Source organism: Mus caroli, unplaced genomic scaffold (genome assembly GCF_978045245.1).
Source record: "Mus caroli unplaced genomic scaffold, Mus_caroli_1 scaffold_9, whole genome shotgun sequence".
NCBI classification, from domain to species: Eukaryota; Metazoa; Chordata; class Mammalia; order Rodentia; family Muridae; genus Mus; species Mus caroli.
The window spans coordinates 21491299-21507168 of NW_028227264.1; the positions used below are offsets into that span (position 1 = coordinate 21491299).

Consider the following 15870-nt stretch of genomic DNA (forward strand, 5'->3'; position numbering starts at 1 on the left):
ATGGAGGAAGACATCAACGATGATGTCCAGACAATGAACATCCCCAGAAGGGGACGCTGGTACACCCGCCTGTGGCATTCATGTCTGGGTCTTAGATGCATGCATCCTCAGAAAAAGAAAAAATTTCCCCTTTACTTGATTGGCTATGATCCTATAGGTCCATTACAACGAGCGGCCAGTGTGGGAGACCTGGATATGACCGAGAAGCTAATCCAATCCAGTCAACATCATGTGGATGAATCTGATAGGAGGAACAGGTAATGGGGCTTGAAATTGGTGGGGGGGGGTGCACAGAGGTGGGTGGGATCTGTCAGGTATACTCAGAGATAAACAGGGAGAAAAATCAACTTTCAGGGCCACATCCTAATGGAGGAGAGATGGCATGCCTAGGTTCATTTTCACTGGGGTCCCCTGCATTGTCTACCTGTTTAATGCTCTTAGGCATATGAGACCTGCATACCCTGGAACACCAGCTCCTAGGCCTTAATCAAACTACATCATTTTATTTTTATGTTACACTAAAACTTTGAAGACACTCATGCACAGCAACACACACACACACACACACACACACACAGAGGTTTTGTCTATGTGCATTTTCGATGCACCATGTGTGACCGAATCAGGTACTTGGTCCCCTGGAATTGGAGCTATACACAGTTGTGAACTGCCATGTGGGTGCTAGCAATCAAAGCTGAGTGCTCTAGAAAACATACCTAGAGCTGTTAACTGCCAAGCCACCTGTCTAGATTTGTCTCAATATATAGACCATTGACACTAATATACAGCACTGAAAAATTTATCATAAGATAAATCGTCAACTGGAATGGAAAAAATCACTATGAAATCTTAGATCAATATGACCCATTTTTGCTAATGGATCAAAGACATTTTGAACTGGAACAATGACACAGTCCCCTGCCACCACCAACCCTGCTTCTCATCATATGTCCATGTTATTTGTGCATTGATACACATGTGAAGGGAATGACATTGGCTTCCTCTTACTTTTCTGTGTCTGACACATGTGGAACTGAGTGTGGGGTGATCAGAGAAATCGCCACTTGACAGTTCTCTTCTGCAACATTGTGAGTTCTGGGGACTGAACTCTGGCCATCAGGGCCCCTGGTGGGTTCCACCCAATGGTCCCTCAGTTTTAGAGACATGTTCACTCACCCAAATCCCATGGTATGTTTGGTTTACTCTCTTGGAGCACATTGATTCTCAGACTTGCAGGCAAGTAAGGTTTGGGGATCCCCTTATCCCCACATCTTCTCTCAGGTTTTCAGGGCAAGTGTTTTACCAATTGAGTTTTACCAACCATCCCAGTCCCTCATTCTTATTTCCTATTTTTAGGTCGTACTAGGTTATGAAGGGGTATCAATGACACAACTGTAGATTTTCTGTAGTCCACAAGATTTTTGAACATTTTGTAGTTCAAAGAGACTTTAAGTTGGAACTTCATATAAATAATAGATGAATAAATTATAAATTATAGTTTAAGATATTCTTTTGCTTAATGAATGTTTTCTGTAAAAACACTGAGTTGTCCAATTGTAGTTTTTCATTCTGTCAGCCCATTCATTCCCCACACATATCTTAGATACCTACTGTGTAGAATACACATTCTGCTATCTCTCTAGATCTTTCAAGTCTTATACCATTATGTTTCTCTGCCCAGTCAAGCTTCCTTACATTCTATAAATTTAAATGTTAAATGAACTGAAGCATGCTCATTGGAACCCTAGTTTCATTGTGCTTCTAACATTTTGAATATCAAGCATGGGAGCTAGGATGACATAGGTTATCACCTTGTAGGGATATTGACCCAATTTTGGTGTGAGTCCAGGAGCACATTGACCATTTTATGGCAAAGCATGACGTCCTGCTTTGCTACCATTTAGTGCCTGGATTACCATGGATACTGTATCTATTACCTAAGGAGTAGGTTGTGCTCCCGCTGCTACCAGGTATGGAAACAATACTCGTGGGCATAAAAAAATGAAATGTAGAAATGAAAAAAAAAAAAAAACAACCAACCAAACAAAGAATTGATGGCTGAGGTCTTAGAGTTTTGTTTGTTGTTAAGAATTTCCATAGATACAAGTGATCTGTATCATTGCCATTTACCTGTGGACTGTGCCATATTTTTTTCAATGTAAGGCACAATGGGTTTCATGATAACCCTTTATTTTGTAGAGAAACAAAGTTAAAATATTGGCAATTATAGTTATAAAATAATAGAAATGATGAATGACATTCCAATGTTAGAGAGGCTAAAATGTGAATGAGAAGGGACAGTGAGCCCAGTGTCACTGCCGCTATTTAGGATGAGTTAGGAGGATTATCATGCTCAAGACTTGGTTGGTGAAAAGAGTCATTTTAAAAGAACTGTAAACTTCTTTGAATAGAAAAGTTTGATATGTGTACGGTTGATAGAATCCTGTTTTACCTTCACTGAAATGTTGTGTTTGTTATAACAAGGAAGAGAAATCATTCTCATGATGAGCAAATGCTGAACTCTCAGGAGCTGTAAATGCTTGTAATGTTCTAGCAGAGTTCTTGCCCATCCAAACTGAAGCCTCACAGCAGCCCCGGGTAAGATAACAGCTCTGCTTAATCTCCATTCTTTGGATCCGGACATGGAGTCATGGAGCTCATAGAAACCCCAAGTAGTCACTACTGAGTACCAGATATTAGAGTAGGATTTGAATTCATGCTGAGATCAACTTACTGGGAACTTTTCTATGATTCTTTGTGCAGGGATGAAGGTCGAGAGAACCCCTGCCTTATGCGGGGACAGCCATTCACTATATCCCTAGCCCAGTAAATGAACATTTGCGTTGCCATAAATATATAAGGGAATTCCAGTTATTTTCTTACATCAGAAGAAAATTAGCTTCATAGTATGTGGTGCTTAAAGGAGATGGGGCTTTTATTTCGCATTCTGAAATGTCCCTATTTGTCCTTTCCATTTGCAGGACTTCCCTGCACTATGCATGTGCCCACAACCATCCAGACGTGGTGACCCTATTATTACAAAATAATTCCAGCATTAACATCCGGGATGATGAAGGCTGCACAGCCTTGATTAAGGTAGCTATTGGCCATCTGTTTTGATATGAACTTGACTAGAGGTTGTCCTTGTTTGGTTTCTGTTACTGTGATAAAACACTGACCAAAAACAACTCAGGAAAGGAAATGGTCATTTGGCTTACATTTACACATCACAGTTCATTCTCAAGGGGAACCAGGGCAGGAGCTCCAATCAGGAACTGGGGGGGGAAGAACTAAACTGGAGTTCACAGGAGAATGCAGCTTTTCCGTGGCTTTTACCAAGGCTTGCTCAGGTGTTTGTTGTTGTTGTTGTTGTTGTTGTTTTGTTTTGTTTTTTAACAAAACTGAGGCCTTTGTCCCAGGCATGCCCCAACTCCTAAAACCTGGACTTTCCTACTTCGATCTAAAAAAAAAAATAGTCCACATAATTGCCCAGAGGCCAGACTGATAGAGGTATTTCCCCAAGTGAGAAACTTTCTAGGCTTTCTAGGTGTGTTAAGCCTGTGTTACACTGGCAAAAAGAAAAACAAACAAACAAACAAAACCAACCAACAAACAAAAAATCTAACCAAACAACTAATCTCTGCACTGCAGCAACCAAACAGCCCAGCCCTGAATCCTTAGCATATCTAGGTGTGTTGGCAGAACCCTTAAATTCTACCACTGGGAAAGAGATGTGGAGGGGAGATTACAAAGTTAGGCAAGCAAGCCTGGGGGTTCTTCAAAGACCTTGTGTCTAAAGAGGGTGATAATATGCAGAACTGAAACTCTATGTTTTATTTAAGGGAAACTATTCAGTGCAATGGTAGAAACATCTCTCTTGACTTCCTTGAATTTAAGATGTATTTCTTTGTACAATTTTACAGGCCATCCAACGAGACAATGTGGATTGTGCTTCTGTATTGCTCAGCCACAATGCTGATCCAAATCTGATGGATTTCAGTGGGAACGCAGCTTTACATCATGCTATATCCAGGGGTAACTTAAGGATTGTAAAAATGCTCCTTGAGCACAACGTAGACATCGAAGCAAAAACAGAGGTAAAGATCACTCAACTTCATTCCCAGGGCACCTCTAGCAGTGACACGCACATCTATTTTCTACACGCAGAAGCTCAGCATTCTCACTGAATCTCTTCAGAGGAACCCTTTTATTTTCTCCAAATGTGTTTTTTCATATTTTTTGGTAGTTCATTCAAAAAAACACAGCATAGTGTATTTTGTCTCAGAATTGGCCTTGATTTTAAAATTCAAAAATAAAGGATTTAGGACCATCCAAACATCACATATACACAGACAATAAAAATAAATTCATTTCAAGTTAAGTAATTGTAGAAGAAATAGAAATGTGTTGCTGCAAAGAAGGTACTGATACGTGTTTGGCTCAGGATGAGGGTAGCCTGAAAAATGAGAGAGGTAACAGGAAATTAAGAAATTTGATCATTGGAGAAAATATGACAAAAATCTTATTTAAGTTTTAAAAAGTTTTGGTGTCCAGCTTCTGAGATAATTCTTAGTTTAGAAAAGAAACATATTTGAAACACAGGTTGAGAAACTCTGCCTCAGACCCCTCTTGAGCACACTCCTTCAACAGGGGCATAGCAAAGTGTACTCTGTATTTCAGGGCAGTGGCAATGGAGGCCCCACTCCAAGGAGCTAAGAAGATTGGAATCCTTGAGTGTTTGGGGAGAGTTCTGGAAGGGAGTGGTGTTATAGGCAGTGATGGACAGGGAAAAGGTGTGTCAAAGAGAAAAAGACAGCTGTGTGTGGGAAAGTGCAGCAGGTGTTGTAGGATGAATGATCCCTTATGACTCTTTTCAGTGTGTATTTATCTTCACAAAATCTGTGATGAACAGATTGTTGAGAGACAAGTAGTTTTGTAAAATGTAATGTTTTTTTCCTTTATAGTATGGCTTGACACCGTTGCAACTAGCAAATTTTGAGCAGAAACCTGAAATGGTAGAATTTTTAGCAGCAAAGTGTGCAAAAAGGTACAGTTTCTTCCTTTCTTCAATCCTAGTGCTGCTCTTGAGGGTGACAATTGCTTAAGGCAGGAGTATTAAAATGATAGAGAGATTGCAAGAAATTCAGTGGCACATAGTTAGAAAGCTGAGCACACATGAAGGGGACCTGGAAAAGAGACAGTTTCACCACAACAAAGAACAGCATGCACCAGGGATCACTGCCTAGTTCAGTAGTTCACCTCATGAGCCATCCACCAAGCCAAAGGATGACCAAGATCAGTTGCTGCTCCACCACCATTGTATTTTTGCTTTTGAAAGTGTTTGTCACTGAATGAAGAGCCATAGGTGTCATTGGCAAGTGTTCTAGCATGGATAAACACCCACAGTCCCTAAGCCTGAAAACTTATAAACTGTGACCCCAAAGATGACAGCATAAGCCATTTCTTTAGAATTATACCATACATAATCACAGGTACAAAACAGTGTTTCCAAATGATGTTTGAGTTTTGAAATGTCCAAGCCAGCAGAAAACTACCTTTCACTGGGAGATGTTCTTAAACTGTCATAGCACAGGTACCCAGCAACTGTGGTGATTCCACAGTTCAAGACATTTCTCTTCCACATTTCAGATGGAGCTTTCAAAGTGGATATATAAGTAGTTCATTTCTTTCCGCAGAGTCTAGTACTTTATTTAGCATTATAAATCTTGTACTGAATTCTGTGAATATGTATCTCTTACAATGCAACATGCTTTTTCCATATGGAATACATCTGTTTATGCTGAAATTTTCTGTTTAGTAGACATGTATACCTGTTGCTTATGTTGAGCCATTATTTCCAAATAACAGTTCTTTCTGTGATTTAAGACACATTTCAAAACTTTAATGATTTACGTAAAAATTTAATTTTATTTTTTTCTTATTCATGTTTACATCTAGCTCACTGACCCCCTCCTGGTCACCCAGTCCCACAGTCTCTCCCTGCCCCTCCTCCACTTCACCTCTGGGTGAAGGACTCACTGTATGTCCAAAACCTGGCACTTCGTCTCTCTCTGAGGACAGAAAAAGCAGCTCAGCTAGAAGAATATTTCTGAGGTAGGATGAACAGCTTTTTTTGATACCCGCATCCCAGTTGATTGGGACCCATATGAAGACATAGCTTCCCCTTCTCTACATAAGTGCTCAGAGATGTCCGGCCAACCCATGTTTGTTCTTTGGGTCATTGTTCCATCTCTGAGTGCCCTGAGGGTTCAGGTTATTTGATTCTGGTGGTTGGTAGTCCTCTGGAGTTCCTATCTCCTTCAGGCCTGGAATCCTTCCTCTTAGACTTCTATAAGTGTCTACAGCCAAACCACCCTCAGCATGCCCAATCTTGTCTTTAATTCTTTTTAATGTGTGTGTGTATGTGTGTGTGTGTGTGTGTGTGGGCGCGTACATGCACTTTTGTTTCTGTTTTAATTAAGAGCTAACTATTCCTCATATTTTCTCTTGAGAAAAGGTGGGAGGAGAGCAGTGAGCAATCATAGTCAATTGCTGAAAAGTGAATTCAACATTTTCTCTAGTCCTGTTGGCCCATGCATTGCATCCCAGAACTTGGGAAGTAGGACATAAACAGATTTCTGTGAGTTAAGGCCAAGATGCTCCATAGAGCAGTTTTCAGACCAGCATGAATATATAGTGAGACCTGATTCAAAAAAATATTGTTTGTAAACATCTAAAGCAAGATACAGAAGGGACAAAAATATAAAGTACTTAAAACACTTACTAAATGTTTTTCTTATGAATAGCACAATAATGCTAACTTTAAAATCTATGTCACAGCACGAGATCATCAGCCAAGAGAACTAAAGTGAAACATGTGAGGTTCAAGAAAGGTAAGGTTTCTATAGTGAATATAAATATGGTATATAGTAACCAGTCCTATTACTCTAAATAAGAGTAGAGATTTAGCTCCTTTTCCACTGAGTCCAGACAAGGCAGCTCAACGAGCAGAAAGGAATCCAAATGCAGACAACAGTGTGAAGCAGTCCTCCCTTCAGTTTATAGAGAACCCACATGAAGACCAAGCTGCACATCTGCTACATATGGGGAGGGGGGTCTATGTGCAGCCCATGCAGGCTCTCTGATCGGTGGTTCAATCTCTGTAAGCCCTCACGGGCCCAGGTTAGTTGATTCTGTAGGTTTTCTTGTGGTTTCCCTGACCCCTCAATCACACTGTTCTCCTTTGAGTTCAACGTCCTTCCCCAACTCCTCCACAAGACTCTCCAAACTCCCCTTGATATTTGTCTGTGGTTATGTACATTTGTTTCCATCCTCTGCTGGATGAAGCCTCTCAGCTGAGTTATCCTAGGCTCCTGTCTACAAGCATAGCAGAACATGATTAATGGTGTCAAAGACTGGCTCTCTCCCACAGTGTGGGTCTCAAGTTGGGCCAGTTATTGGGTGGTGATTCCCTTAATCTCTGTTCCATTTTAATCCCTGAATATCTTGTAGATAGGATAAATTTTGGTTTGATGTTTTTGTGAGGGCATTGGCATTCCCCTCCTTCCACTGGAAGTCCATCCTGGTTACAGGAGATGACTGCTTAGGGCTCCATATCACCTGCTGCAGGTTGACTCACCCCTATAGATTCCTAAGAGCGCCCACTGTCCCTGGTCTTTGTTTCATCACAGAGGTGACTCCCCTCAGGTATCTCTTCTCCCTGATACCACCCTACTCTTGCTCCCCACCTTAGTTTCCCCTCTCCATCTCCCACAAATTTCCCTCCCTAAATCAAATCCTGATGTCTATTTTATTTTCCCTTCTGAGTGAGAATCAAGCATTTTCCTTTGGGTCCTCATTTTTTAGCTTCTTTAAGTCTGTGGATCTTAGCATGATTATTCTGTACTATATGTCTGAAAAAGTACTCACTTCTAAGTGAGTACATACCATGCCTGTGTTTGAAATATCAAATCTCACCCCTTTGCCTGCAAATTTCATGGATTCCTCGTTTTATACAGTGGAATGATATTTCACTGTGTAGGTGAAATATCATTCACACCACATTTTCTTCATCTATTTTTCAGTTAAAGTCCATCTCGGTTGTTTTCTGTTTCTGGTTATGACAAATAAAGGTTTTATTAACAGAGTTGAGCAACAGTCCTTGAGATGGTATGGTGGAACATCTTTTGGGTATATGCCCACGAGTGGTAAAGCTGTGTCTTGAGGTAGAACTATTCCCAATTTTCAGAAAACAAAAACAACAACAACAAAACCTGCCAAATTACTTTTCAAAAGGGGTTGTAAACATGTGCCCTCCCATCAGCAATGGAAGAGTGTTCCCCTTGCCCAATATTCTTGCCAGCTTGTGCTGTTACTCGAGGTTTTGATTTTAGCCATTCTGACTGGTGTAAGATGGATTCTTCGAGTCCTTCTGATTTTCATTTCACTGAGGACTGAAGACTTTGAACATTTAGTTGTTTCTCAACCTTCTGAGATTCCTCTGTTGAGAATTCTCTGTTTAGCTCTTTACCCCATTTTTAAATTGGTTTATGAGTTCCTAACTTCTTGTGTTCTTTATATATTTTGGACTTTAGTTCTCGGTCAAGTGTACGGTTGGTGGGTATCTTTTCCCAATATGTAGGCTTCCATTTTTTCCTATTGACAATGTCCTTTGTCTTGCAGAAGTTTTTCACTTTCATGAGTAGTCCCTATGTTTCAATTATTGATCTTAGAGACTGAGACATTGGTGTTCTGTTCAGGAAATTGTCTACTGTACCAATGTATCAAGGATATTTCCCACCTACTCTCCTAGTAAATTTAGTGTATCTGGTTTAGTGGTCTAGAGGTCTTTGGTGCATCTGAACCCAAGTTTTGTGCTGGGTGAGAAATATGCATCTATTTGCATTCATCCTCATGTAGATGTCCAGTTAGACCTGCAACATTTGTTAAAGATTTTTTTTTTCTTTCTTCCATTGTATGACTTTTATGTCAAAATCAAGTGTTGGTGGGTGTGTGAACTTATTTCTGGGTCTTCGATTTGATTCCACTGATCAACTTGTTCGTTTCCATAGTTATACCATGCAGTTTTATTCTGATTGCTCTGTGGTACGTCTTGAGATCAGGGATGATGATACATCCAGGAATTATTTCATTATATATAGTTATCTTGCATTTTTTGTTTTTGATAGGAAGCTAAGAATTACTCTTTCATATTCTGTAAGTAATTGTGTTGGAATTTTGATGGGAAATGTATTGAATCTGAAGATGGTTTTGGTAAAATGGCCATTTTCACCATGTTAATCTGTCTATCCATGAGCACAGGAGATCTTTCCATCTTCAGATGTTTTCTTCAACTTCTTTTTCAGGGAATTGAAGTTTTTGGTAGACATGTCTTTTAGTAGGTTGGTTAGAGTTATACTGAGATATTTTAGATTATCTATGGCTATTGTGAAGAGTTTTGTTTCTTGTCCCTTTTATATAAAGGAGGGCTACTGATTTCTTTGGGTCAATTTTTTTATACAGCCATTTGCTGTAGGGGTTTATCACCTTTTGTGTAGGCATTCTTTGGTATATTGTTTGAGGTCTCTTATGTATGTGGGCAGCCTTGTTTAGTCTCTTAAGTTTCCATTTAAGTTGTTGGCTATTGGCTTGTCATATATTACCTTTATTTTGGTTGTATGTGCGAATTTTATCACTGAAATCTCCAAAACTTTCAACATGAAGGGGTGTTTGAATTTATCAAAGGTTTTTTTCAGCATGCAATGTGACAAACATGTGAATTTTGTCCCAAACCCCCACCCCTGCCACCTGCAGATATCCACTCATTCTCATGGCCATCAGGTCATCTCCCCCGTGTCTCCCTACATCTGATACTGAAACACCCCATTTCCCTGATCATCCCCACTCCCACCTAGTTCTCTCCTTCCATTTCACTCCTATGACTATTTTATTCTCTGTTCTAAGTCAAGTTCAATCAACCTTGTTTGGTCCTTACCTCTTGTTTATCTCCTTTTGGTTTGTGGAGTATGGTATGGTTATCCTCTACTTTATTACTAATATCCATCTATAAATGAGTACAAACCATCCATGTTTTCGGTGTCTGGGTTACTTCATTCAGGATGATATTCTCAAGTTCTATCCACCTGCCTTCAAAATTCATTATGTCCTTACTATTAATAGGTGAATAGAATTTCATTGTATACACATACCACATTCTCTTTTGCCATTTTTAAAGAATAATTATTATTTTTAAAATTCAATGTGCACATGTGACCCTTGAAGCCAGAGGAAGGCATTCTGCTAGAGTTGGAGTTGGAGTTTTAGAGACAGTACTGAGAACTGAACTGCAGTCCTCTGGAAGAGCACTGGGCGTGCTTAACTGCTGAACTGTGTCTCAGGACTATAATTCTTATTTTTTTAAATTTAATCTAATTGTTTTCACTTATTCACTTTATTTTTTGAATGTACTTATTTATTTTCTTTATTTGCATTTCAAATTTTACCCCTTTCCTCATTTCCCCTCCACCACCCCTACCACCACCACCACCACCCCAATCCCATCCCTCCTGCCCCTGCCCACTAACCCATGGACTCCTGCTTCCGTGTCCTAGCATTCCCCTACACTGGGTCCCATCACAAAACCAGAGGCCTATCCTCTCCTTGATGTCCCACAAGTCCAACCTCTGCTACATATGCGGCTGGAGCCATGAGTCCCACCACGTGTACTCTTTGGTTGGTGGTTTAGTCCCTGGGAGCTCTGGAGTTACTGGTTGGTTCATATTATTGTTCCTCCTATGGAGCTGCAAACCCCTTCAGCTCCTTGTGTCCTTTCTCTAGCTCCTCCATTGGAGACCCTGTGCTCAGTCCAATGGTTGGTTGTGTGCATTCACCTCTGTATTTGTCAGGCACTGGCATAGCCTCTCAAGAGGCAGCTCTATTAGGCTCCTGTCAGCAAGCACTTGTTGGCATCCACAATAGTGTCTGGGTTTGGTAACTGCATATGGGATGGATCCCCGGGGGGGGGGGGGGGGGGGACGGGACAGTCACTGGATGGCTTTTCCTTCAGTTTCTGCTCCAAACATTGTCTCTGTATCTCCTCCCATGGGTATTTTGACCCCCTTTCTAAGAAGAACTGAAGTAGTCTTCATTCTGTGGTCTTCATTCTTCTTGAGCTTCATGTATTCTGTGAATTGTAGTTTGGGTATTCTGAACTTCTGTGGTAATATCCACTTATCAGTGAGTAAATAGCATGTGTGTTCTTTTGTGATTGGGTTACCTCACTCAGGATAATATTTACTAGTTCCATTAATTTGCCTAAGAACTTCATGAATCCACCGTTTTTAATAGCTGAGTAGTACTCCATTGTGTAAATGTACCACATTTTCTATATCCATTTCTCTTTTGAAGGACATCTGGGTTCTTTCCAGCTTGTGACTATTATAAATAAGGCTTCTATGGGCGTAATGGAGCATGTGTCCTCATTACCTGTTGGAGCATCTTCTGGGTATATACACAGGAGTGATATTGCTGAGTCCTCTGATTAGTACTATGTCCAATTTTCTGAGGAATCACCAAACTGATTTCCAAGTGGGTGTACCAGCTTGCAATCCCACCAGCAATGGTGGAATGTTCCTCTTTCTTCACATCCTCAGCAACATCTGCTCTCACCTGAGTTTCTGATCTTAGCCATTCTGAATGGTTCTCACGAGTCTAACATCTTGAGTTCTTAGTATACATTGGATACTAGCCCTCTATCAGATGTAGAATTAGTAAAGATCTTTTCCCAATTTGTTGAGTGCTGTTTTGTCCTATTGACAGTGTCTTTTGCCTTACAGAAGCTTAGCAATTTTATGAGGTCCCATTTGACAAGTCTCGATCTTACAGCACAAGCCATTGCTGTTCTGTTCAGGAATTTTTTCCCCCTGTGCCCATATCTTCGAAGCTTTTCCGCACTTTCTCCTCTATAAGTTTCAGTGTCTCTGGTTTTATGTGGAGTTCCTTGATCCACTTAGATTTGAGGAGATAAGGAGATAAGAATGGATCAATTTGCATTCTTCTACATGATAACAGCCAGTTGTGCCAGCACCATTTGTTGAAAATGCTGTCTTTTCACCATTGCATACACTAGCAAGATTTTGCTGAAAGGACCCAAATATAGCTGTCTCTTGTGAGACGATGCCGGGGCCTAGCAAACACAGGAGTGGATGTTCACAGTCAGCTATTGGATGCATCACAGGGCTCCCAATGGAGAAGCTAGAGAAAGTACCCAAGGAGCTAAAGGGATCTGCAACCCTATTGTTGGAAAAACAGGATGTACTAAACAGAACCCCGGAGCTCTTGTCTCTAGCTGCATATGTATCGAAAGATGGCCTAGTCGGCCATCACTGGAAAGAGAGGCCCTTTGGACTTGCAAACTTTATATGCCCCAATATAGGGGAATGCCAGGGCCAAAAGAATGGGAATGGGTGGGTAGGGAAGTGGGTGGCGCTATGGGGGACTTTTGGGATAGCATTGGAAATGTAACTTAGGAAAATATGTAATAAAAATATTAAAAATCAAAAAAAAAAAAAAAAGAAAATGCTGTCTTTTTTCCACTGGATGGTTTTAGCTCCCTTGTCAAAGATCAAGTGACCATAGTTGTGTGGATTCATTTCTGGGGCTTCAATTCTATTCCATTGGTCTTCCTGTCTTTTGCTATACCAGTACCATGCAGTTTTTATCACAATTGCTGTGTAGTACAGCTTTAGGTCAGGCGTGGTGATTCCAACAGCGATTCTTTTGTCATTGAGAAGAGTTTTTGCTATCCTAGGTTTTTTGTTATTCCAGATGAATTTGCAAATTGCCCTTTCTAACTCAGTGAAGAATTCATTTGGAATTTTGATGGGGATTGCATTGAATCTGTAAATTGCTTTTGGCAGGATAGCCATTTTGACAATATTAATCCTGCCAATGAGCATGGGAGATTTCTCCATCTTCTGGAATTTTTCATCCTTTGAAGGACTGGATTTATGGAAACATATTCTGTAAATGTGGTTTTGTCATGGAATACCTTGGTTTCTCTGTCTATGGAAATTGAGATTTTTACTGGGTGTTGTTGTACCCTGGGCTGGCATTTGTGTTCTCTTGGGGTCTATATGACATAAGCCCAGGATCTTGTGGCTTTCATATTCTTTGGCGAGAAGTCTGCTGTAATTCTGATAGGTATGCCCTTATATATTACTTGACCATTTTCCCTTACTGCTTCTAATATTCTTTCTTTGTTTTATGCATTTGGTGTTTTGATTATTTTGTGCCAGGAGGAATTTCTTTTCTGGTCCAATCTAGTTGGTGTTCTGTAGGCTTCTTATATGTCCATGTTCATCTCTTTCTTTTGGTTAGGGAAGTTTTCTCCTATAGTTTTGTTGAAGATATTTACGGGCCCTTTAAATTGGGAATCTTCACTCTCTTCTATACCTATTATCTTTAGGTGTGGTCTTATCATTTTTTTTCCTGGGTTTCCTGGGTGATTTGGCTTAGGAGGTTTTTTTTTTTTTTTTTTTTTTTGCATTATGCATTGTCTTTGACTGTTGTGTTAATGTTTTCTATGGTATCTTCTGCACCTGAGATTCTCTCTTCTATCTTGTGCATTTTGTTGGTGATGCTTGCATCTATAACTCCTGACCTTTTTCCTAGGTTTTCTATCTCCAGAGCTGTCTCCGATTGTGATTTCTTTTTTGTTTCTACTTCTATTTTTGGATCCTGGGTGGTTTTGTTCAATTCCTTCGCCTGTTTGGTTGTTTCCATGTAATTATTTAAGGGAATTTTGTATTTTCTCTTTAAGTTCTTTTACCTGTTTTCCTGTGTTCTCTTGTATTTCTTTAAGGGACTTATTTATTTCCTCGTGAATGTCCTCTATCAGCATCATGAGATGTGATTTTCAATCCAAATATTGCTTTTCTAGTGTTTTGGGGTATCCAGGACTTGCTCTAGTGTGAGAACTGGATCTTGATGATGCCATTTAGCCTTGTTTCTGTTGGTTAGGTTCTTGGTCTTGCCTTTGCCATCTGGTTTACTAGGGTGTTAGTTGGTCTTGCTGTCTCTGGGTTGAGCTTGTTCCTCCTGTCGGCCTGTAAGCCTGTCAGCACTTCTGGGAGACCAGCTCACCCTGGCAGGGCCCATGCACAGAGGGCTGTGGAACAGCCCCAGCTCCTGGGTGCAGATGGAAGGCAGGAAGGACCCTGTCTCCTGTGCATTGCTAGCTGTGTTCTCCCCCCTACCCCGTCCCCATTAGCACCTTTAAAGTAGGATTTAAGTTGTAAATGTGAGGGCCCTTTAATTTGGGGATTCAGAATTGAGAAGTCATCTTGGTGTGTTTTTCTTTGATGAGTATGAAATATCCTTCCCTGTCTCTTTTGATTCATTTTGGTTGAAAGTCTGTTTTATTTAGATATTACAACTGCTCCTTAGCTTTCATCCTGAGTACCTTTTCTTTCTTTTTTTTTTTTTTAAAGATTTATTTATTTATTACATGTAAGTACACTGTAGCTGTCTTCAGACACTCCAGAAGAGGGCGCCAGATCTCGTTATGGATGGTTGTGAGCCACCATGTGGTTGCTGGGACCTGAACTCTGGACCTTCGGAAGAGCAGTCGGGTGCTCCTACCCACTGAGCCATCTCACCAGCCCCTGAGTACCTTTTCTTGGGAAAACTTTTTACAGTCCTTCATTCTTAGGTAATGTCTAAGTATGTTTGCCAAGGTATGTTTCTTGCATGCAGCAGAATGACAGATGCTGATTCCACATCCAGTCTGTCAGCTTAAATCTTTTTATTGGGGGAGATGAGTTTACTGGTGTTGAGAGATATCAATAACCAATGATTGTTAATTCCTGTCATTTGATGTTTGTGGAGGGAAGATGATTATGTGTGGAGAACACCAATCAATTTGGTGTTTTGTAAGCTTTTTCTACGTTGATAGGCATTCTTTCTTTAGTTTGGGTGAATTTTCTCCTATGATTTTGTTGCAAATATTCCCTTGTCCTTGGAGCTGCTACTCTCTTCACTGTTGTTCATTCCCATTATTCATAGAAGGATTTTTCAGAGTGTCACAGATTACCTGAATACTTTGAGTCAGAAATTGTTTTAGGTTTAACATTTTCTTTTGTTATATCATCTATGCCTGAGATCATCTCTTCCATTATTTTTGTTCTGTTGGCTGTGCTTCTGTCCCTGTTGTCCTTCTTAGGTTTTCCATCCCCAAGGTTCCCTGAGTTTGTATTTTCTTTACTGTTTCTTTTACCATTTGCAGGTATTGAATTGTTTTATTCATTTTCTTGACCTGTTTGATTCTATTTCCCTGTATATTTAAGGGATTTATTAATTTCCCCCTTTAAAGTCCTCTATCATCTTCATAAGACTGGATTTAAAGACATTTTATTGTGCTTTGCTTGTGTTAGGATATCCAGAGCTTGCTATACTAGAATACCTGGGCTCTAGATGTGTCATATTGATTTAGTTCTCCTTGATTGTGTTCTTATGCTGGCCTTTAGCCAACTGGTTATCCCTGGGAGTTTCTGGCACAGGAGTCCTGAGGTGGGCTGCCTTTGCCTGGACAGTGTATGTCTCCAGGAAACTGGGCAGAGCATTGGATGTTCCTGGAGCAGCAAGCCTGTTTAATTTGGGTTTAATTGTAGCCAAAGAATGGCACTCAGGGGAGAACAGCTTGCAGCTCAGCTCTGGGTTTTACTCTTTTTAGGGGTGGGGTTGAGACACTGTCTCCTAAATATAGCTCTGTTTGTCCAGGGAGTCACAGTTTCTCCATCTACTTTTGCCTCCTAAGTGTTGAGATTCAAATTGTGTGCCACCAGACTCAATCTCTAAATCTTTCCAGAACCA

At 40.4% G+C, this 15870-nt stretch overlaps 1 protein-coding gene across 1 annotated transcript in view; it reads left to right on the forward strand.

The window, feature by feature from the left end:
- LOC147002589 (uncharacterized) overlaps positions 1 to 15870 on the forward strand; it is a 20686-nt gene continuing 4816 nt past the window's right edge. Inside the window, exons 1-6 of the mRNA XM_085842692.1 lie at positions 1 to 257; positions 2982 to 3096; positions 3924 to 4097; positions 4965 to 5047; positions 5959 to 6114; positions 6841 to 6893. Of these exons, the coding sequence (XP_085698818.1) occupies positions 1 to 257; positions 2982 to 3096; positions 3924 to 4097; positions 4965 to 5047; positions 5959 to 6114; positions 6841 to 6893 (838 nt within the window). The remainder of the gene's footprint in view (positions 258 to 2981; positions 3097 to 3923; positions 4098 to 4964; positions 5048 to 5958; positions 6115 to 6840; positions 6894 to 15870) is intronic.